General features: G+C 46.0%; 1 protein-coding gene across 1 annotated transcript; it reads left to right on the top strand.

Moving 5' to 3' along the window:
- The first annotated feature begins 335 nt into the window (after window positions 1–335).
- Window positions 336–24,200, top strand: Habp4 (hyaluronan binding protein 4). Its single transcript, XM_057788039.1, has 8 exons — window positions 336–779; window positions 5,913–6,072; window positions 9,799–9,960; window positions 10,293–10,361; window positions 12,489–12,572; window positions 16,485–16,656; window positions 21,477–21,662; window positions 22,695–24,200. The coding sequence occupies exons 1-8, from the start codon at window positions 434–436 to the stop codon at window positions 22,749–22,751; spliced, it is 1,236 nt and encodes a 411-aa protein (XP_057644022.1). The 5' UTR covers window positions 336–433; the 3' UTR covers window positions 22,752–24,200.
- The last annotated feature ends 166 nt before the right edge of the window (window positions 24,201–24,366 follow it).

The following is a 24,366-nucleotide window of genomic DNA, read 5'->3' on the forward strand; positions in this document are numbered from 1 at the left end:
AGCACTTTCACTCATTCTACAGCCATCCCCGAACACGCAGCCCCTGAAGGACTAGTGACCAGGTCACCTAGGTGAAGCGCAGCGACGCGCCACCGGATTCCCTCCAGGCAGTGATGCGCAAACGCGAGCTGCCTCCGCGGTGCCTCCCGTGGTAGCTCCGCCCCAGTCCCGCACCACCACGCCCACAGGCCATGGGGGGGGGAGGGGAGGATAAGGTGGGGCGTGACGTCACAGACAGCGGCTGCCCATTGGGTCGTCGTGCGCGCCGGGGCCGGGGGGCGTGTCTGCTAACGCTGATTGGCTGGCGCGCGCCGGCGGGGCGGAGCCCACCGCGGGCCGGGAGCGCGGCGGCGGCGGCAGCATGGGTCCTCGCCCGCGGCTTCCCTGAGCCTCGCTGGCCTAGGCTGCCCGCGGCGCCCGCAGCGGCGGCGGCATGAAGGGGGCCCTGGGGAGCCCGGTGGCCGCCGCGGGCGCCGCGATGCAGGAGACGTTCGGCTGCGTCGTGGCCAACCGCTTCCACCAGCTGCTGGACGACGAGTCGGACCCGTTCGACATCCTGCGCGAGGCCGAGCACCGGCGCCAGCAGCAGCTGCAGCGCAAGCGGCGCGACGAGGCGGCGGCGGCCAGCGGGGTCGGGCACCGCGGCGGCCGGAGCCCGGCTGTGGCCTCAGGACACAGACCCGGCGCGGCCGGCCGCAGGGAGTCGCAGAAAGAGCGTAAGAGCCTCGCGGCAGCGAGCGCACAACAGCCGGACAACCCTGGGGGCCCACAGCCGTCAGGTACGCCGTGGGCACCCAGCTCACCCCCTCCGCCGCTGGCCTCTGGTCGCGGGGATAGGTCCCGCGTGGGCGAGTCAAGTTCAGAGCTGGGAGTCCTGATGGGCGCAGGGCCCGGTGTCACCCTTCTGGCAGCCACCCTCCAGAGTAATCACCCTAATAACCCTCCCGTGGGGTATTATAATATCCTACCCTTCAGGGTCACCCTCTCAGAGTCAAATTTCCCGGAGTCAGTCTCTCGCAAGATTATGACTCTCCAGGGCCACTCTCCTAGGTTGTCACTTTTCCAGGTCACCCTGTCTTGGTATAGAGGCCAGGGTCTTAATCCCGGTGGGCTCATCACAGTTGGGGTAGAGTAAGCAGGGCAGTGAATCTTGATGGACCGAGGATCCTTGGTTACTCTCCCAGGATCCCTATCCTCGAGAAGGGGTCAGGGAGTCATCCTCCCGGGTGGGGTGTGGGGGGGTCTTGTCCCTATGGACTCGTTCCGCGTCGGGGATGGAGTGGACCGAGCTGGAGGTTCTTGATGGACGAGAAGGCCCGGGGTCCAGGTTCGGTGGAGGGGCCGGGGACTGACAGGCTGAGGGTTGCGAAGCTAAAATCCCGACATCTGCCCCTGGCTGCATCCTTCATTCCTTCACCCACCCCCCCACCCCCACCGCGGGCCTCTGCGGGATTCAGCTCCGTAGGCGACGCGCAGTTGAAACCTTCAGGAATTTCTGGGCCTCGAGATTCAGGGAGGCCTGGGCACCCGAGGGTGCAGGAGCCCCGGAACGGCAGACCCTGAGCTTGGGGTCCCGGCTTCTCTGCGCCTTATCCCTTTTCTTTATCTCCGTCTCGTAGCTTCTGTGGCATCGATTGCAGGTGGAACAAATAGCGTAGGTGAGGAGTGTTAACTGTAATTGATTCAGTACTGTTTCTGGAGAGCCGGCTTTAACCTTTGCAGTCAGAATGTTCAAAGTTACCCTTTCTGGTTAGCAGAAGGGCCAACCCTCCGCTGGGTGTGCTTGTGTGCCCAGCAGGCTCCTTCAGACTTCAGGGCTGTCACCTGAACTGCGTCAAGGCTTTTGCAGCCACGCTCTTGCCGCCTGCTTGCCCCGTTTTCCCCGTGATAACACTAGGACCGTATGTAGGGTTGGCAAGAAGGGGTATTGAGACTGGAGTGCAGTTTGACCACGGGTAGGCAGGTATTCCTGTGAGCATTATTGCTTTGTCCTTGCTTGAGAAAAACGGTCTGTTCCACCTCTAGCTTTACGGTTGAGGCTTCGGCTAGGTATATGTTTACCGTAAAGTTTACTATAAAGTTAATTTGAGACATTGCTTGAGAATCAGAAAATTATTACAACGAAGATGGATACCTCAGTGGGTGTAGGATTTCTTTTAAAATTGAAATGCATTAAACTGTACATTTTGTATTATGTGTTTCTCTTAAACGCATTTATAAAAATGGAAGGGAAAGATTAGAGAAAGGCTGTTTTGCCTATTTACTTCTGTTTTGTTTGTTTTTTGAGACAGCGTTTCTCTGTAGCTTTGGAGTCTGACCTGGAACTTGCTCGTAGACCAAGCTGGCCTCAAACTCAGAGATCTGCCTGTCTCTGCCTCCCAAGTGCTGGGATTAAAGAAGTGCCATCCTCCCTTCATCCCCCCCTCTATTTACTTCTTAATCAAGTGAAAATATACTAGCCTTTGAAGAGTACCAGTTAAATTTTTGATTTGTTATTGTTGTTGTTTGTTTTTTGAGACAGGGTTTCTCTGTATAACAGCCCTGGCTGTCCTGCAACTGGCTTTGTAGACCAGTCTGGCCTTGAACTCAAAGAGATATATGCCTGCCTCTGCCTCCCTAGTGCTGAGATTAAAGACACGTACCACTACGCCTGGCTAAAATGTCGATTTTTTTTTTAGCCCTTTAAAAATTAGAAATATTTTTGTTATGATGACCCAGTGTTTGATGCATGATGAGCAGGTGATCCACCCCCCTCAAGCAATCTCAGAAATGTAGAAGCTAGCAAATGGGTCCCTTATTTTTTATTATGAGTAGCACTGTGCATTATATACATATATTTATGTAATGAAAGCACAGTGTGGGTCGAAAACATGAGTACCTCATGTTCAATCCCTAATCTGAATCCATGAGCCCCAGAGAGAGGCCTGGTCTCAGAGGGTATGAACCAGGGTTTACTCTGGCTTCTGGATCCATGTGTGCTACTGGCACACGCGTGCACACAGTACATTGCTGTTTCTGTTTTTGCAATCTACTCTCTCTTGGAACCGTAAGCTAGTATACTTAGAACTTTCTTCTGTCAGTCCACAGTCTAGGGGTTCTGGCTTTAGAAACCTAGTTGATGCTTTTAGAATGGAAATTTTGAAATGAGGGTTCTTTTTCCAAGTGTGCATGATTACCATGCCTGTAGCTCCTGTTCTAAATGTATCTGATGGACCGCAGAGAGTGACTGTAGGTGTTAGTGCTGACGTGAAAGACCATGGTTCACTGTACTCAAAAAAAATTTTTTTTTAATTTAGCTGGGCAGTGGTGGCACATGCCTTTAATCCCAGCACTGAGGAGGCAGAGGCAAGCCAGTCTCTGTGAGTTCCTGGCCAGCCTGGTCTACAGAGCTAGTTCTAAGACAGCCAAGGCTACATAAAGAAACCAAGGAAAAAAAGAAAAAGAAAAAAAAATGCAAACTTTAAAGTCCTGAGTGAATGTGTAGTGAGCACAAATACTCAGCACATTTGCTGTGTAACAGAACAGTTGCTGATCTCAACGATGTAGAACTCATTATTTTTCCCATGGAAATACAGATTTCTAGTGTTCTTGCCTGTCTAATGATAACCCTTGGATGAGCCTTGTCCAATAAATTCATTCTTCAATCATTGGTTGTTCCATTCTTGTTTTCATAGACTTTCAGGGTTCTGGTGGATAAGCCCACATTCAGTTTTGTCTTTTAGGAAGTCTTATTGTAGATTTTACTATATTCTGTTTACCCTACAGGCTTTGGTTTAGATAAATATCCAGACCAGGACTGGAGAGATGGCTCAGAGGTTAAGAGCATTGCCTGCTCTTCCAAAGGTCCTGAGTTCAATTCCCAGCAACCACATGGTGGCTCACAACTCTCTGTAATGAGGTCTGGTGCCATCTTCTGGCCTGCAGGCATACACACAGACAGAATATTGTATACATAATAAATAAATAAATAAATAAATAAATATTTTAAATAAATAAATAAATATCCAGATCATATGCCCAGCTCCTTATTGAAAGGGCTGGGGAAATGCAGCATCTGCAACTGCCCTGCTGATTCAGCACAGAGAAACAAGCTAGGTCCAGTTGCATCTGGATCTCCTAGAACCAAGTTGTGGGGGAACACGGAAATCTCTCTGGTTACCTTTATTTTGGGATTTTAGAGAACTGTAATGTTTGCTAGGTATTCAATTATTATAATAAATGACATTTAATAGTTTCAGTTTATATACAGGGACACTGGAAGGCACTTAATTGATACAATTAGAAATAACTGAGAAGCAGAAAGTGAGAATAAGCACTTCAGCAATTCTGTAGCTGAACGGAGATACATAGTTAAAAATATGAGTGGCAAGTGGAAAATCAGAAGCTGATTAAAAATAATAGTTCTTTTCTTGAAAAGATCTTTTTTGTTTTTTATGTGTGAGCATATTTGCCTTCATGTGTGTATATATACAGTGTATATGCATTTCAATGTCCACAGAGGCCAGAAGAGGGTGTCAGATCCCCAGAACTGGAGTTACAGATGACTGTGAGCCACCATGTGATTGCTGGGAATTGAACTCAGGACCTCTGGAAGAGCAGTCAGTGCTCTTAACCTCTGAGCCATCTCTCCAGCCCTCACCTTATTTTCTTGAGACAGGGTCTTTTAAAAAAATTTAATGACTTATTTTATTTTATGTACATTGGTATTTTGCTTGCATATATGTCTGTGTGAGGGTGTCGGATCCCTTGAAACTGGAGTTACCAACAGTTGTGAGCTGCCATGTGGGTGCTGGGAAGTGAACCCAGGACCTCTGGAAGAGCAGTCAGTGATCCCAACAGCTGAGCCATCTCTTCAGCCCCCTAGAGACATAGTTTTCTTTCCTTTCCCTTTCTCTCTCTCTTTCATTCTTTTTTCTTTTTCTGAGCCCAGATTTCTCTGTGTAACCTTGACTGTCCTGGGACTCTCTCTGTAGACCAGGCTGTCCTTGAACTCAGAGATCCATCTTCTTCCCAAGTGCTGGGAGTAAAGGCCTTTGCCACCACTGCCTGAGACATGGTCTTTCAATAAAGCCAGAACTCTACTGTGTATCTGTACTAGCTGACTAAGGCTAGTCTGCCTCCCCAGTGTTGGTGTTACAGGCATTCTTCATCACCCTTGGCTTTTCTCTAGGTTCTGGGTGTCTGAACTCTGGTCCTCATAATTTGCACAACAAGCACTTTGCCCACTGAGCCATCTCTCCAGCACCCAATTTTGATTTCTTGGTAATGTAAATTTTTGCAATAAAAGCTCTATTTATATCTCTCGATGTTCTAAGCATACCACAAACACCTATCTTCATGCCAGAAGATAGACCCTAGTTGCCCTTGGTTTGTTTGCAGCTAGGATTCTTTTTTGTTTTGTTTTGTTTTTGTTTAGTTTTTCAAGACAGGGTTTCTCTGTGTAGTCCTGGCTGTCCTGGAACTCTCAGAGATTCACCTGCCTCTGCCTCCTGAGTGCCGGGATTAAAGGCATGGGCCACCAAGCCCAGCTGCAGATGGGATTCTAAAAGTATTGTGTGAGGTACAGGGTTTTTAATCCTTAATTTTCTTAGATGAGTCTTTCTCACTATGGCTTGGTAAAGGTGTATTTGTGAAATGCCATCCATCCAGTAAAAGACACCTGACAGCATTCACAGAGGCGCTGAAAGAATGTCAAACTAGCCAAGCATGGTAGCACACCCGAGGCAAGATGGTCATCAGTTCAAGACTGGCCTGGGCTCCCTATGAACATCCTGTAAATCTGTAGTTGGTATGGGATAACCCTGGCATTTCCAGGACTTGGTGCAGTTTTCTAATTAGCAGACGCGGCACTGGGAGGCAATAACCGTGGTGCTGTGGATGCTGTGCTCCAGCTTTGCTTTGGTTCCCCGCAGGCCAGAAGCGGACTCCCAGAAGAGGGGAGCAGCAAGGATGGAATGACAACCGGGGAACAGACGCGCTTGATAGAGCAGAGCGAAGGTCCTACAGGGAATATCGGCTCTATGACACTGAGAGACAGGCAGACTTGGCAGCGGAGAAGTTTACAGATGAAAAGTATGTACCTTAGTCCTCGGTTAGGGTGGCCGGGGCCCCAGAGATTTCCAGATAACTACTAGGCTTTGTGACATTTCTGTGGTGGCAATCCTACGAATAATTTGCCAAGGTAAGTCTCAAGTCATGTTACCTTCAATAGAACATAAAGGATCTCCCATTTACCTATACCTTAGTATATAGGAAATGATTATACAATTAAAAATTAATTGTGGCCAGGTGATGGTTCACGCCTTTAATCCCAGTACTTGAGAGGCAGAGGCAGGCAGATCTCTGAGTTCAAGGCCAGCCTGGTCTACAGAGGGAGTTCCAGGACAGCCAGGGCTGTGCAGAGAAACCCTGTCTTGAAAAACAAAACAAAACAAAAAAAATTGTGAGTTTGGGGTGCAGCTCAGTGGTTGAGCATTTGCCTACCATGCATAAAGCTCAAAGAACAGAAGGTTCATACAAAAAGCATTTAAAAAAACTTATTTTATGTTTGTGGGACTCCGCCTATGTGTATGTATGTGTACCACATCTGTGCCTGGTGTTCATGGAGGCCAGAGGGGTATCAGATCCCCCAGAAGCAGAGTTACAAATGGTTATAAGCCACTATGTGGATACTGGAATCAAACTCAGGTCATTTTTAAGATCTCTTAACTGCCAGCACTCTTAACCTCTGAACCATTTCTCCAACTCCTGAAAAGCCCTCATGTTATAAAACAAAACAAAACAAAAATAACCAACAAAACACACACACACAAAAGTATATTGAAGAGGTTAAAAATTCTTCTGAAGTTAGATTAGGAAACTAATTTTGGACTTAGGGATATAATTACTATGAGAATTAGCAGTTGTCCCATGACCTCCTCATGTAAACTATTGTACATGTGTGTTCATGCACACACAATAAACAAACACATGTGAAATCACAAAACCAATCAACATTTTTCCATCTATTAATCTACTGAGGTAGTAAAGTGACATAATAGTTATTTTTCTTTTTAAAAATTTTACTTTTAAAAAAATTTATTTATTTGTATTTTATGTACATTGGTGTTTTGCCTGCATCTGTGTCTGTGTGATGATGTTTGATCCCCTGGAACAGGAGTTACGGACAGTTGTGAGCCGCCATGTGGGTGCTGGGAATTGAATCCAGATGCTCTGGAAGAGCAGCCAGTGCTCATAATCACTATACCATTTCTCCAGCCCCATTAGTTCTTTTTCTTTTTCTTTTTCTTTTTTTTTTTGGGTTTTTCGAGACAGGGTTTCTCTGTGGCTTTGGAGCCTGTCCTGGAACTAGCTCTTGTAGACCAGGCTGGTCTCGAACTCACAGAGATTCACCTGCCTCTGCCTCCCAAGTGCTGGGATTAAAGGTGTGTGCCACCACCGCCCGGCAGTTATTTTTCTATTGCTGTGACAAGATATCATGATCAAGGCAACTTATGAGAAAAGAAAGCATTTAATTGGGGCCTTAAAACTTCAGTGGGTGAGTCTTTAACCATCATGCCAGGGAGCATGGCAGCAGGCAGGCAGGCAGGATGGTTCTGGAGCAGCAGCTGAGAGCTCGCTTCTCATCTATAACCACGAGGTAGAAATCAAGCTAACTGAGACAGCAGTGGGCTAGTGAGAGCTTTTGAAACCTCAAAGCCCACCCCCCATGACACACCTCCTTCATCAAGCCCACACCTTCTAATCCTTCCCACACCTCTGGTCCTTCCAACACAGTTCACCAACTAAGAGGCAAACATTCAAACATGTGATCCTATGGGGCCATTCTCACTGAAACCACCACCAATGGTAATGCACACACCTGACCACTCTATTCCTTCATTCTTCTTGACACACACGAGGGTTTCCCATGTGATCAGCAGCGTTTGCTCTGTGTTTTTGGTTGTGTGCTAACTGCACACGATGCGTTAACTGTACACTCAGTGGTTAATTATGTACTCAGTGACCCATTATTTGGGTATCTCATACCTCACCACTTGCTCAGTGCTAATGGGCCTGTGCTTGGCTCAGCATCAGGCTTTTTAATGACGCATGGGAGCAGAAGCAGCTTTCGCTCTGTGTCAGGCATTTCCTCAGTAGAGTCCTGGAATTAGAAGCCAGGTGAGGTTGTAACCTACATCTGCTTTAGTACAAAGTTAGGTGGGTAGAGATGGTATAAAAACAGATAAAATTGGGATGGGGGAGGCTTGTCGACCCACAGTGACAAACCACTGTCACAGCTACCTACCAGGTCGCTTTGTCACTTATCTGGGATAGCATCTCCCACAGCATAGTCTGCAAACTGGGCTGTAATCCAGGTTGGTTTTTGCTTATTTGAATTAAAGTGCACTTACTTTGAATTTTTTTTGTGATAAACCTTATCAATATGTAATTTAATGAAAGAATTTTTTTTATTTTATTTTTTTTATTGAAAAAAAATTTTCCGCCTCCTCCCCGCCTTCGAATTTCTTGATACACGTTACTAGACAAAATTATAAATTTTTTGTTATCTTAAAAGAGTCTAAATTCAGCCCTTAGAGATGGAAAACAGAGACCTAGAGTTGGAGTGACTCGGATCTCAGTTAGTTGACAAGGATGTTGACTCTATACAGGCAGAACACGTGTTTTCCTTCAGAAGTGATGTCCTTTGTGTGAGGAGTTGACTGAGCCCAGGATCAGATGCAGAGAACAGTCATGTTGGTGTATGTGGATCTGGGATGCAAATATTCCTTTCAGTGAAGCAGGAGCTTTTCCTTAGGCCTCTTAATGAACTTAGTCAAACCCTCTGAACATAGGCTTTTTAGGTTTGGCAGGCGAGCACCTGCTGTTCTTCCAGAGGAACTGAGTTTGGTTTACAGCACACTTACGTACCAGGCAGCTCACAACTGCCTGTAATTCCAGCTCTAGGGGATCCAATGCCCTGCTCTGGCCTCCAAGGGCACACACAGAGATGTTTGCTTACATATAGATTGACACAGGCATACACATAAATAAAAATAAAGTAAGTCACTGGGTGGTGGTGGCACATTCCTTTAATTCCAGCACTTGGGAGACAGAGAGACACAGGTGGATCTCTGTGAGTTTGAGGCCAGCCTGGTCTAGAGCTAGTTTCAGGACAGACAAGGCTGTTATACAGTGGAACCTTGTCTCAAAAAACAAAATAAATAAATTAAATTAATCTTAAGAATCACTAGTCTTCCCTGTCTTTGGTCACAGAGTAGAAGAAAGTTCAGTATGTTAAAGATTTCAGCTCTAAATATCACCTTCTGGGTATATGTTTAGAAGAGAGATTTGGAGGGATAATTTTTAAAGATGAAGCATTTTTCTTACACAGACCATTTCAAATTAAGTGTTTAATACCAAGACAAGAAAGAACCTTTACGTGTAACTAACACAGTCATGGTATATAAACAAGGAAACTTAATTTACAAGTGAAAGCCAGTTGAGAACAAGGACCTGTGCTCTCTACCTGATACCATGTGACCTGGGGCAGATCCCTTTCTGTGCTGCTTCAGGTTCTCATCTCTTTACAGAAGTTCTGTGTACTAAACGTGGCTGTGAGCATTAAAGTGCTGTGTGTATAGTGCCCAGAGAAGTGCCAGGTAATGTGTTCAGTGGTGAACTGTTAGTTTAGTCAAGCCACCATGCTTTCTGACTTATTATAACCATAGCTGCCTTCTAGAGTTGGTATGTTCTTCTCAAAAAGGCTTCAGACCTTTTAAGTCCAGTTCACCACTTCTCATCATTCCTGTCTTCTAGACCAGTTGACAGGTTTGACCGAGACAGGCCACTGAGAGGACGCGGAGGCCCCAGAGGAGGCCTGAGGAGCAGAGGCCGAGGTGGACCCGGGAACAGAGCTTTTGACTCCTTTGACCAAAGAGGGAAGCGAGACTTTGAGAGATACAGCAGCAATGATAAGGCGTAAGCTCCTTTGCTGTGCCATTTCCGCTCCAGCTTTTGTGTCTGTTGATGACCAGCTTGACACGAGCGCTGTCATTCTCATGGGACAGGATTTCATTATATAAGATTACATGCATCTGTGTGTACGTTGTGGGGATGGGCTGTGACATGCATGAGTGTTTTGCTTGTAGAGGTCAGAAGATGATGCCAGAGTTACAGACAGTTGTCGCTGTCTAATGTAGGTACTGGAAATTAAACCCAGGCCCTTTGTAAGAGTTGTCTCCGCAGACACTGGGGCAGTGCTTTCTGATTGGGAGGCCGATGAGGAACATGGCTGTTCTTTGTTTCTTCAGAGCAAACAGAATGGAGGACAGCATGGGTGTCTGCGGTGTGCGCTCCTGGGGATCAGGTAAAGACACTAGGTAAGGTGCAAGGGTGTGTTCCCTGAGAGCCTGCAGTGGAGCGAGAGTCCCTGAACCTTGGCTTTTTAAAAACTGTGTTCTCTCTGGTTCTGTTTGTCAAGTAGAAATTGATGTGGATTATTGTTTGGAGTGTGTGTGTGTGTGTGTGTGCGCGCATGTGTGTATGTGTGCAATTGACTGAATCAGGAGAAAGCTTTTAAAAACATAGTTGTTGTGTTGTACTTAGATTCTTAGACTGTTTTTAACTTAGCTAAAATAAGATAAAATAATAGACCTTTAGGGGGTGAGGTATGGTGACAGATGCTTTGGATTGGGAGGCAGAGGTAGGAGGCTCTCAATGAATTCTGGACCAGCCTGGACTATATAATGAGTTCCAGGTCAGCCAGGGCTACATCGTGAGATTCTGTCTTAAATAAATAAAACAAGTAAATAAGCAAATAGACCTTAAAAACAGTTTTGAGTCTAAATACAACATAACAACTATGTTTTTAAAAGCTTTCTCCTGATTCAGTCAATTGCAGATGCACACACACACACACACACACACACACGCACACGCCCTAAACAATCCACATCAATTTCTACTTGACAAACAGAACTATACCTGACAGATGGCCACATATATGCTCATATATTTTAAGCATACGGTGTGCACACTTGCACATCTCAGAATATGTTTATATATATATTTGAGACAGGATCTCACTGTTTGGTTCAGATTACCATGAATCCTTCTGCCTCAGCTTTCCAAGTGCTGGGGTTATAGACATATGCATCACACTCAGACCTGTACTTTATTTCCCTATGAGTGTCCAAAGTTCTTACAGCTGTTTATTTGGTAAAGTATTTTGCAGGGTCTGTACATGTGGCTCAGGTAGAACAACTCACAACCGGGCGGTGGTAGTGCACGCCCAGCACTCGGGAGGCAGAGGCAGGAGGATCTCCATGAGTTCGAGGCCAGCCTGGTTTACAAGAGCTAGTTCCAGGACAGGCTCCAAAGTTACATAGAAACCGTGTCTCAAAAAAAAATTTTTTTTTGCTTAGCATGCAGAAAGGTCTGTGTCTGCTTCTAGCACCGTATGAACTGGGACTGGTGGTGCATACCTGTAATCCCAGGTTCTGTCATTCAAGGTTATCTGCAGCAAATAAGGAGTTCATGAAGCCTTGTATCAAATTGAGCACTTGCTGCTCATATAAGGGAGTTTCGAAGTTTTGAATTCCCCTTCTATCTTTGGTGGGCACTGCGCCCACACGGTACCCATACAGGCATGCAGACAAACACACATATAGAGAAAATAAAATAAGCTTTAAAAAAATTGAAAGCTAGAATACTTTTTTAAAATCATTTTTTTGAGGTTTACTTATTTTACGCATATTGTGCTCTGTCTCTCTGAATGTACACATGCATGTCAGAAGAGGGTGCCAGATCCCATTATAGATGGCTGTGAGCCACCATGTGGTTGTTGGGAATTGAACTCAAGACCTCTGGAAGAGCTACCAATGCTCTTAACCACTGAACCATCTCTCCAGCCCCCAAAGCTGGAATTCTTGCCAGGCTTGGTAGCATACACCTGTGAGTCCAGCACTTGGAGGGAGGGTCCCAGCACATTGTAGAGGTAGGTAGATTTATATGTGAGTTTGAGGGTAGCCTGGTCTACAGACACTCGGCGCTACACAGTGAGACATTTTCTCAAAAATAAAATATATAAAAAGAGAAAATGAAAAGATGGATTCTCCAGTATTGTAAGAGTTTGGATTTTTTTCCCCTGATCATTATCGTCTGGTCTTAAATTTAGAGCATTCATGGATGTTTCTATTTATCTCTAACATTTTGGAAATAACTTTTTGTTTTTAAGGCAGAGTTTCTCTTTGTAGCCCTGACTGTCCTGGAACTTGCTTTGTAGACCACGCTGGCCTTGAACTCAGAGATCTTCCTGCCTCTGCTTCTGAGTGAGAAATAACATATTTTTAAGCAGCCCTTACTGTTTTTCACTGCAGTGTGGATATGGTCGCTTCAAGGGCATGCCCCTAAGAAACGAGGCCTAAATTGTGTTTCCTTGGCCTTACCTAGATGAGGACTTCGGTGACATGACGGACTGTATGACAGATGTTCTTGCTGCTTTTCAGTGACACAGAGCCAGCTGCACCCATGGACGAGATCTCAATGATGGAGGAGTCCCAAGGCACCCTGGATGAGGAGTCTCCAGCCAAGTAGGCAGCTGCTTCTTAGACCTATGGGTTATCCCTCATAATGATTCTTAATGATACATCCCCCCTCCCCTCTCAAGATTGGACATTGTGTGCATGTGCGTGTGTGAATGTGCATGTGTGCATGCGAGCGTGTGTGTGTGCATGTGTGGGGAGTTGCTTGTGTGAATGTAGAGGCCAGAGCAGGGTACTAGGTGTCTTTCTCTGTGGTTTTGTCCCTTGTTGCCTTGAGACAGGGTCCCTCACAAATGAAAACTCACTATTTCAGCTAAGCTAGGTAGCCAGTGAATTCTTAGGATCCTTCTGTCTCCACTCCACATTCCTGGAATTTTTAGATGGGTGTTGGACATTCACACTCTGGTCCTCATGTTTGCAGTGCAGGTACTCTCAAAGAAGAACGGGGTCTGTGTAGCCCTGGCTGTCCTATAGCACAATATTCAGACCAGGGGTCTCTCTATGTAGCCCTGGCTGTCCTATAGCACAATATTCAAAGCAGGGGTCTCTCTGTGTAGCCCTGGCTGTCCTATAACGAAATATTCAGACCAGACTGACCTTGAGTTCACACAGCTTCACTTCCCTCTGCGCCCCAGCGCTGGGATTAAAGGTGCACACACCATACCCAGCTGGAGCAAGCATTCTTAACCCACTGAGCCATCTCTCTAGTCTTTCCTTAATGGTTTTAAAAGCTGAGCTCTTTCTCATATCATACTGGGTTGATCTTATTAACAAACTAGTTAAGTAATCTGTAATTAAGTAAAAAAACTAGTTAAGTTTTTTTTAAGTGAGAATAGATTAAATTCAAGTATTGTATCTTCTGCCCCCTTACCTCTTCTGTTTTGCTTTTTTCCCCTTTATTCATCCTCGCTGGGATGCTCAAGTTTGACTATTCTTGTGCCTTCCCGGGATTCATTTTGTGGCCCCTACTTCATGTTCTGAACGTACCTTATCCTCACCCCACTGGCAGCCGTAGGCTCGCTTCCCTGCTTGCTGAATTCTGCTCTCCACCCTGCTGCTGGCTTCTTACTCACCTTCAGCTGCAGAATAGACTGAACCAGTTCAATCAAGTTATTTAATCTGCTCTCATCTGTAAAATGGGAATAATCAGCTGCCGCAGCACGGAGTTGTGAGGACTGTGTTGTGTGCACGGCTGTGTTCATATCCACAGTGGGAGAGAGGGAGGGGCACCTAGAATGGAGCCAGAGCTTGGTTGCCATGTGAATACCTGCCAGTCTCATCTTTGCTTCTTACAAGATTGGCAGTGACTGACAGTCGCGACAGCTGCGAACTTACTGCTCAAAACAACTAAGAATGTGTTTTTAAAATAGGACTCATAGTTAATGTGCCTATTTGGACAGTGTTAACTAAAGAAACAGACACATAATTTCTATGAGCTGGGAAAGTGAATTATGTAGGATACACTGTTTGAGGAGTAAACACTTGTGTGTGTTCAGGTGCACGGAGGTTGAAAACCAGCAAGTTTTTATCATTCTAACTGACAGAATTAAGACACAGTGGCGTTCCTAATATTAGACAAGGTAAGATAGACTAACACTGGAGGAGGCTAAGCAAGGCTGGCCACCATGCCGCTCTGTGCAGACCGGCGGAATGTAAGCCTCCATGGGAATTCAGTGCGGCCAGTAGAGTAACCACGTTGGCCAATGTTGAGAAGCTCTTGTTTCTTTGGCTCTGTCAGACTTCAAAATCATGGAAATATCATAGCAATGTGCCATTTTTGATGGTTTAAAAATTCCATTCCTTGCCGATAATGTTCTCTTCTCATGGCTCTGGCTGACTGATTTGACGGTGGGCTTTCAGCATTAGCCACAGTGCACCTCCAGTTCACCTCTCGGGCTCAGAACTTCTCGACAGAAGAGCTTGAATCCTGCATGTACAACCTAAAACACACACTTACTCTTCCAGTTTGGCCAGTTTACTGATGTGTTATACACTTCCTCCCTTGCTTCATGCAGCAGCTGAATTGTTCCTCATCACAGCGTTCTGACGTTGGAGGGCGTCTGCTACGCTGACTGCTTTGATCTTTGAGTTTTCCTCTTCACTGGAGACCTCACATAAGTGGGATCTTACACAGGAAAGAGAAGATATGCTGGCTTATTTCACTCTTCATCATGTTTCCAAATTTCTGTCATTTAATGACCTATCTTAATACTTTTGTTTTGCTTTGTTTTTTGAGACAGGGTTTCTCTGTGTAACAGCCTTGGCTGTCCTGGAACTCACTCTGGAGACCAGACTGGGCTCAAACTTAGAAACCCACCTGCCTCTGCCTCCCAAGTGCTAGCATTAAAGGCATGTGCCACCATGTCCAGCCTTTATTATTTTTTAATCCCTTATTTTCCTTATCTGTTCATCAGACAATAGACACTGGTAGTTTGTAGTTTGAGGCGCTGTGTAGTACCACTGTGAACATTCGTGTGTGGTCTCATATGGATGCATGTTCTCATTTCTCTCAGGTGTGAAATTACTAGGTCATATATGAACTGTCAGAAAAAAAAATTTGCGACAAGATCTCTCTATGTAGGCTGCCTTAGAATTTGCTATGTAGCCTCAGCACTCTTGGGGCTCATCTGTAGACCAGCTGTCCTTGAACTCACAGAGGTCCAGCTGACCTTACCTCCCTAGTGCTGGGTTTAAAGGCGTGAACCACCACACCTGACTATAAAATTTGAACACCCACCAGACTGTTTTCTAAATTGACACACATTTCCCCAACCATATATCCCTGGGCTCCAATTTTTGACACCCTTGTCAGCACTTTTTGCCTTTAAAGACACCGTTTTTCCTTCTTAAAAAAGAATTATTTTTATGAGTGCTTTGCCTGCATACATGTATACCACATGAGTGCCTGGTGCCGTGGGGTCCAGAAAAGAGCGTTTGATCCCCTTGAATACAGCTGGTTGTAAGCCACCACATGAATCCTAAGACCCAAACCCAGGTCTTCTGCAAGAGCTGCAAGTACTCTTGCTGATGAACCATCTCTGCAACCCTTAAATGCCTTTTTGATACCAGCTGTCCTGTTAGGTGTGGAATGGGGTAACTTGTGGTTTGCCACCCTTCTCTGATGACTAATGATATTGGGCATTTGAAAAGGTTTTTAATGTGTCTATTTTGCCTGCATGTGTATGTGCAAATGCAGTTCCTTTGGAAGCCATACGAGGGCACAAGATCCCTTGGAACTGGTGCTTCCAGAGTGAGCCATCTCCTAGTCTGTTTTAAATAGGATTGGGACAGAACATTTGCTCAACACATGCAGCCCCTAAGCTCCACCCACAGTGCTCCAAAAAGGTCTACAATAAAAACCTCACTCAAAACTGTGTCATAGAAGAGGGTAAAACATGAATGATTTTTAACAGGTTCTCACGATGAAGTTATCAGACAAATGTGGAAATAAGCATGAAGATATAATGAGGTCACAAGAAAACCTAAACTTATAATGTGATCAAAAATAGTTTTGGCGTAATGAGGAAGAGGTGTAAAAAGGGTTTGGAGCATGGGCCTGGAGAGAGTCTGAACCAACTGAAGGGTTATTTATAAAAGTGTACATTTGTGACCCATTGTTTTAAGACTTCTGTCCGTGGTTTCCATGACTTTGTGTCCACAACATCTCTTATTTTTCCCCAATTATCATATTGCCCCCTGCCGTCAGAAAAGGTGCATGATGGTGTAATTGATGGGGAGAACATGGGGTGATGTCATTTTCACAAACCACTGTGAAGGTACCTTTAGTTTGCAGTGAAGGATAGGATGGTAAAGATAAAACTCAGATGTGACCCTGAGGGTCTGGTTACTTTCCACCTTATTACATTTCTAATAAAGTTCTACAAAAGTTTAACCTTTTTTGTAGATATTTGGTTCCATCAGCAAAAAAAAAAAAATTGTTATGATAATATACCTTTACAGAGTTCCTGAGTCGGAGGTAGAAGAGGAAAATCAAGTCCAAGAGATGACCTTAGATGAGTGGAAAAACCTTCAAGAGCAAACCAGACCAAAGCCTGAGTTCAATATCCGGAAGCCAGAGTCCACAGTTCCTTCCAAGGCAGTGGTGATTCACAAGTCCAAATACAGAGACGATGTAAGTAAGCCTTCTGTCTTGGGGGAATATGTACCGTTGTCCTCATCAGGCACAAACAGACCTCTCTCGGTGGACGTGAAAACAGAACCATCTGTGTGGGGAGTGTGATGTGGAGGCCAGAGGAGACATGTGGTTCTCAGCACTGAGGCCATCAGGTTTGGTACCCACTTAGTCATCTTGCTAGTCTTCCACTTGACATTCTTGTTTCTGCTCAGGCCTCACCAAGGGTGATGGGAAGGAATAGAACTTGGTGTGTTGACAGGAGAGTACCGCACATTCTCTGCTGGCCTTGAAAGTAAGCCAGGAAGACACAAGTGCCAAGGGTTCCGTCCACCTTTGCCTCAGAGGCACAGAGCAGCTGTTTCAAAGGCTACTATTTTGATTAGATCGCCGTCCCCTCAGGCTCTTTTGTTTAAGACAAAGTCTTGAGTATGTAGCCTGGTCTGGCCTCAGACTCTCCATCCACCCATGTTTCAGTGTCCCAGGGGCCAGGCTAAGGTTTGCACCACCACACTCCTCTTTCATGATGAGCATTCCACTGGGTCAGTTATGAGTTGAACCAAGACCAGGGAACCTATATGTAAACAGAGGCGTTCTGCTGCTCCGCCCAGTCCTGCAGCTGCTTTTAAAACACTCAGAGGCTTAACATTATTTATAAATGCATGGCTGATGGCTAAGCCTTCTTAACAGCTAGCTCTTAACATTTAAATTACCCGGTATTTCTTATCTATGCTTTACCACATGGTTCCTGGCTTGTTACCTCATTTTCTACGCGTCTTGCTTCCTTTGTTGCTGGCTGGCTGGCATTTCCAAGACTCTGCCCTTCTTCTCCTGTATCTCTGCTTGGATTTCCCTCCTGGCTCTTATTTATCAACCAATGAGACCACATATTCACAGCGTACAGAAAGACATCCCACAGCACCTATATTCTGTGATCTCTTTGTTACGGTATTTGAACAGCATTGCTTCCTCTGTCTAACTCCAGAAACTGCTGAGAAGCTCCTAGATTGCTGATGGCACTGTCAGGTACCAGGCTGCAGCCAGCTGTACTGAGGGCATTTTTACGGACTCTGTGTTGTGTAGGCTTATTCTTCACAGTTCCTGTCTAGCACTGATCCTGTGTGTGTGTGTGTGTATACATACTTGCTCATGTGTCTATCACTCTTCACTTTTGTTTTGAGACATGTTTTGAGACAAGGTGTCTCAGTGAACCTTGGACTCACCAGTTCAAGTAGACTGGCTAACAAGCTCCAACAATCCTAATCCCGTCTCTGCCCCCCGCTGTTGGGGTTACAAGATGCTCTCAGCTTTTTTTTTGTTTTGTTTTGTTTTTTTGTTTTTCGAGACAGGGTTCTCTGTAGCTTTGGAGCCTGTCCTGGAACTAGCTCTTGTAGACGAGGCTGGCCTCGAACTCACAGAGATCCGCCTGCCTCTGCCTCCCGAGTGCTGGGATTAAAGGCGTGCGCCACCACCGCCCGGCTGCTCTCAGCTTTTTACACGAATGCTGGGATCCACTCAACCCTCATGCTTTGTGCAAGCACCTCACCACCATGGCTGTATCTCCCCAGCCCAGCACAGGACTTTTTACCAGATGCCTGGACAGAGCGGCTCCAGGGAAATAATGTTTATAATAAATAAGTAGTGTTTACAAGGCTGATCCCTTACCACTTTCTCACTGTTACTGAAGTTAAAGGAACACTGAAGCACCCAGGTGCAGAGTTTAGAATTCCTGTTGTCACAGCACAAACCAGACTGTGGTGATGAACAATCTTCCCCGCTGGGGAGACTCGCCGACTTCCAGTCAGCTCAGAACACTGTGTATTTTTCTCTGTGTTTCTCTATTAGTTAGATGTTAGATTTCCAGTGTTGTAGCAAAATGCCTGAGATCACTTATAATGAGAAAAATTTTGATTCACCCTCAGGTTGTGTGGCCCAAAGATGCAAGCAGATGGCAGAAAACCGTATGCTTGCCTCACTGCGGCCAAGAAACAGACAGGAAGGAGCTGAAGTCCTAATGATGTCCCCATCAGGGACTCAGCCCCACGGCCCACTTCCTCTTACCATGCCCACCTCCTCCAGATTCCTTTGAGGATTTTCATGCGCACTGTGGTCAGTTACCTTGAGTACTTCATTTAGGAGGCTGCTAAGACACAGTATATCCACTCTGCCTTCCTGGTCAGCTCAAGGTCTAAGGCACTTGACCGGTAAGTTCTGAGATGTTCCACCAGAGACCTAGGAGGCCAGAGTTGGCTTAGCAGGCAGCACGTCTTTTTGTTGTTCTTTTCTGTTGTGAACACTAGAAATGTAGCTTCCTGTGAAACCACAGTACTGTTAAGGCTGGGAAACAGGTATAAAAATAGGAGCCGGTTCCTCAAATCACGTCCGATTCATATTCCCTGGCTGCAAAGATCTGTCGGAATATTTGATGTAACTAAGTTAGCTGGCTCATTGACCTTGGCTAGTTTGGTTTCAATAAAGTAAATGTCTTTGGTCCTAGTTAATTGTAGGGATAAGCCCCACCCATTAGGGGGCGCTGCATTCATTTACATCGTTACAGTTAATCTACGACATTTTTAGCCAGGATTGTTCTTAAAGCAACATGAGCCAAATCTTGTGGTTGCTAACTTACTTTGGTTTTGGAGTCTTTTGGTTTTTTGAGACAGGGTTTCTCTGTAGCTTTGGAGCCTGTCCTGGAACTAGCTCTTGTAAACCAGGCTGGCCTCGAAGGTTTTGGTGTCTTAAGAGACCTCCCACCAAAAAAAGTCCTAGGACACTATGTATTGTTTGTGTGTAGAGTTCAACCTAATAAACTCAATGAAGAGCACTCTGGCTAGGATCAGTCCTGAGGGAGAACCCAAGCCTCAGACTTGCTGCGTTTGGGGTAGCCTTGGACCTTAATCACTTCCTTGTAGGACATTCTGATAGTGAAATATTTTCTGAGTCAGGCAGTTCATTATTTTGCCTCTTACTGACTTTGTGTGTCCCACTTGTTTTTTCCTTCACCCTTTTAGCTGCATGGGTCCTTAATCTCAAACTTCTGCTTTTAATTAATAAGTTTGAAGGGGTGTTTGATCCCATAAAGAACATGCAGCCCAAAGGAACCAAAAAGATCAAGGAAACTTTTCCATTTTCTGGGCAATTCACAGGAATGTTCAGCTCTAGTCTAGTATTGTGCGTGGGCAGGGTATGCATATATGGGAATACGTGTGTGCATGTGTGTGCAGATGCATTTGCACACTAGAATGGTGTGGAGGCCAGAGGTTGAGTTTCTTTCTCATTCACCCTCCACCCCCTACCCCCCCCCCCCCAACAGGTTCTGTCACTGAGCCTGGAGCTTGTCAATTTGGCTAGACTGCTGCTGGCCAGTGAGCTCTAGCTGTCCTGTCTTCACCCCGCAGTGCTCAGATCACAGATGTGCGCCAGGTCCTCATTGCCTGCACAACTGCTTTAGGGGCTGACCTGTTTCCCAGTCCATCTGACCACTGATCTGTTTTCCTTCTGAAGGTTCAGATTTCACTTGAGGGGCTTTGGTTATCTGGTTATTGTCGCTTTTTGATTTTTTTTTTTTAATGCTTTTTTTTTTTTAATTTTTATGGTTTTATTTTAACTTTTTATTTTATGAGCATTGGTGTGAAGGTGTCAGATCCCCTGGAACTGGATTTTCAGACAGTTGTGAGCTGCCATGTGGGTGCTGGGAATTGAACCCGGGTCCTTGAGAAGAGCAGTCAGTGCTCTTAACCGCTGAGCCATCTCTCCAGCCCTCGCTTTTTGATTTTTAATCAAAGGAAGAACTTACTTGGGCTTCTTAAAATGCAAGGAGTTTTAAGAAGAGCCACTGTTAAAAGAGGCTTGAGCTAAAGCCAAGCCATAGTGGCCTTTGATCCCAGCGCACAGAAGGTGGACAGATCTCTGAGTTCAGGGTCAATCTGGTCTCCATAGTGAGTTCTAGGACAGCTACACAAATTCCTCTGTGCAGCATAGCAGTGCTGCTTGAAGACTGCTCTGCTCCCTGGGGTGCGGCATGCACAGCTACACAGAAAGGACTCTCTCCAGCAAGTCCGATTCCAGGAAGGCAATATTTTCATATTTGTGTAATATGAGCAAATAGAGCGGCAGAAATTAAGTTTTTGTTTTTGTTTCTTGAGACAGGGTTTTTCTCTGTGTATCCTTGGCTGTCCTGGAACTCACTTTGTAGACACCAGGCCGGCCTCAAACTCAGAAAGATCCACCTACCTCCCAAGTGCTGGGATTAAAGGCATACACCACTACCGCCTGACTTGAAATTAAAACTTTTTAACCTCAACAAAATACACTTGAAACATGCTAATATAAGCTTACATCTTAATGTGTCCAGAGTGGGTTATTTATTTTTTTATTTGTTCGTTTTAAGACAGGGTCTTACTATGTAGTTCTGGTTGTCCTGAAATTCACTATGTAGACCAGGATGGCCTCAGACTCAGAGATTCACTTGCCTGTTTCCTGAGTGCTGGGATTAAAGGCATGAGCCACCACACCCAACAGGATTTTGGTTCTACTTGAATAGTAAATTCAAAGAAGCTTGGTCAAAGACTAACTAGGATCCCATGCCTATATTCCCAGCACTTGAGAGGCTGAGGGCAGGAGGAGAGTAGCCTGGGTAGTTTTGCTTGTATTAGACCAGTGTCTGGTGTCTAGCTAGGACACATTCAGGGTCTTCCAAGTCCACAGGGACACACAGGCCACCAGTGCAACATATTAAAAATGTTTGTTACTAGGACCCAGGCTGTGCATCTGTGGCGATGGCCGTGCGTGTGACCGTCTGACCTGTGGCTGTGTTCCAGATGGTGAAGGATGACTATGAGGATGAGTCCCATGTCTTCCGGAAAGCTGCCAATGACATCACATCCCAGTTGGAGATTAACTTTGGTAACCTCCCTCGCCCCGGACGGGGAGCCAGAGGCAGTGCCCGAGGAGGCCGAGGAAGGATCAGAAGAATAGAGAACTATGTCCCCAGAGCAGAAGTGGTGGTAAGTCCTGACGACCTTTTGTGACCGGCTGCAGCAGGCCACACCCCACAGCCTCGACTGTGCGCCTTCCCCTGCCAATCTCGCGTAGATCCCCAGCCTCTAAAGCACCCTTGTGCACAGCGCCCTCCTATAGCCGAGGTTTCTGAGCAAAGGCTTCCCTCCTGAACCATTTCTTCCTGCTGTGTCCCCTACTGCGTAATTACCCATCAGTGCTGCTCCCTCCAGGAGGCTATAGCCAGTCCCAGCCCAGTCTCCCGTGCTGGGATTAAGGGCCTGTAGCTTGCTAAACACACAAACACAAAGACAAGACCTTTTTAAGCACACACTTGAAGTAAAAACAAATGTATTCTGTGAACAGTAACTGCCACTCCTGTTGAGCAAACCCGTGCAGGCCACAGGTGTCACATCTGTCCCCTGCTCCTATGCTGAGACTCATCTCAGGACTCTTCAGAAAATCTTGCTGTGACACTGGACAACTGCTGTGACTTAAGTTCCCGACTTCATGTCTCCCTGAAACTTAAGTTCTGTGTGGGAAACTGTGTGAATTCACTCTTGCTTACCTTAGGTACCTAGCCTGTAGTAAATGGTTACTTTTTAGGTTTATTTTATGTGTATGTATATGAGTACTTTACCTTTGTGTGTGTCTACCACCTGTATGCCTGGTGCCCTTGGAGGCCAGAAGAGGGCATTGGATCCAGATGGCTGTGAGTTACCATGTGAATGTTAGGGATCAAACCCTGGTCCTCTGGAAGAGCAGCCAATGTTCTTAACCACTGAGCCTACCCTACAGCCCTAAACAGTTACATATTGGGGACAAGAAAGTGTCAGATCCAGAGGGCAAGAAGGAGACAGCTCCTGACGGTGGGCCCTCAGGCCACTGTGCCTTTCACTGTGGCTTCATTGGTTCCTCCCTGGGCTGGCAGGGGTAGGAATGAGGTGGCCGCCTGGCCTGTGTCACACAGTAAGTGGTCTAATGCTGGCCACAGCTGGGTGGGGGAAGGATTGTCACTTTAAAACCTCTCTTTTCTTTAGACCCAAGATGTCGCTCCCAACCCGGATGACCCTGAGGACTTCCCGGCCCTGGCCTAACAGCCATTCCCCGTTAGCAGAGCAGCACTATGAAGAGACTTTCCTTGCCGCGAGAAGAGTCAGACTCTAAGAACAATAGATGTTGCTTTTCCCGTGTCGTGTGAACTGGCTGCACTTTCTTGCTCCGTGGGATGTGAAGTGCAGGTCCCATGAGGTCAGGCACTTCCCACAGATGAACGATGGAGACCTTAGTAAGGAATAATGTTTCAAATGTGTACATAGATTCTAACAGTTCTGCCACAGAAGTCCAGTGTAAAGTAATGCCCAGAGTTGCTGGGCATGGTGGCGCATGCCTTTAAACTCAGCACTTGGAGGACAGATCTCTTGAGTTCGAGGCCGGCCTGGTCTACAGAGTGAATTGTGAAAATCCAAGAAAATAAAAATAAAGAAGAACCACCTACTGAGATGACTTAGGGAGTTGTCTAGACAAGCCCTCCAGCATTTCAGGACACAGGTAGAGCTGGAGCTGCCCATTTAAAGCAGCCATAGCCTGGTTTTCATACCATTGTCCATAATGGTTCAGTTCTGCTGAGAAAGTTCCCGAGTTGTTTTTATTCAGACACCAACTTTAAACTGTCATCACACACCAGTGACAACCACTCGGTGAGGCAGAGGAAGTACTAGCTTTCAGTGGTGATTTAAACTACCTCGTGGTATATGTCTGTGCACACTTAGTGTTCAGATGGTTGTTAGGTGTATGATTTAAAACTGTGTTATTTAACTCACTAATCAAATGAAAAGCTTCCTGGTAAATGTATAGTTTTTCTTTCTTAAAACTAGTGTCACCTGGCAGTGGTGGCGCACACCTTTAATCCCAGCATTCAAAGCAGAGGCAGGCAGATCTCTGTGAGTTCAAGGCCAGCCCGGTCTATAGAGCAAGTTCCAGGACAGTCAAAGCTACATAGTGAGTGAGACTCTGTCTCTCTAAAACAGACAAAACAAAATAGTGTCAGAATTCAGCGCTGTTACTACGGACTTATAACTCAATCCCACTTACCAACTGTGAACACCGTGGCAGGCTCCTCCCCTGGGCCATCCCCTGTTCTGTGTTGTTTTTCCCACCTCTGATGGAGTTTAGGAATCACCTCATGGGTCAGTCACTCACCTGGAAGCCCACTCCAAACAGCTTGAGACCTAAGGCCAAGCCACCCAGCCACTGGTAAAATCGGAAGATTCCTCATGTGGGGGAGGGCTGAGCCAAGGTATCACAGCTGTGGAGATGAGGAGGGAGCCTCGTCTCCAAGACCCGTGCCCTCCCCACTTGGTCATAGTCTGAGGTGGTGCTGAACTGGACCCAGGTGTGAGTGAGGGTTGGCGTTCCCTCTGAACTGTCTTGGGGTTTGGTTGAATCAAAGTTGAACCTCTAGACACGTTACTACCAAGGATGTTCGCTTTGGGTGTCCTCCTGCTTCTGACCCCATGTTTATTAAATGAATGAGTACAAATATATATGAACTGACTGCCTTATTCATTTTCCCTGGGGCTGGCACACTGCTTGTGAGTAGTATGGAATGGCTGGGGCAGTGTAAGGGCTGCCCCACGACGTCATTCTGCTTCCCTTGGCTCTGAAGGTTGACAGAGCAAGGCTTCCTATTAAGAACATTCCCATCTGAGT

The sequence above is a fragment of the Chionomys nivalis genome, chromosome 13 (genome assembly GCF_950005125.1).
Source record: "Chionomys nivalis chromosome 13, mChiNiv1.1, whole genome shotgun sequence".
NCBI lineage: Eukaryota > Metazoa > Chordata > Mammalia > Rodentia > Cricetidae > Chionomys > Chionomys nivalis.

Excerpts from the sequence above, each read along its gene's own strand:
- Habp4 (XM_057788039.1), top strand. The coding sequence starts at position 434 with ATGAAGGGGGCCCTGGGGAGCCCGGTGGCCGCCGCGGGCGCCGCGATG. Across the intron at positions 780-5,912 it reads TGGGGGCCCACAGCCGTCAG|GCCAGAAGCGGACTCCCAGA; the intron begins GTACGCCGTGGG and ends GGTTCCCCGCAG. Across the intron at positions 16,657-21,476 it reads AGTCCAAATACAGAGACGAT|ATGGTGAAGGATGACTATGA; the intron begins GTAAGTAAGCCT and ends GCTGTGTTCCAG.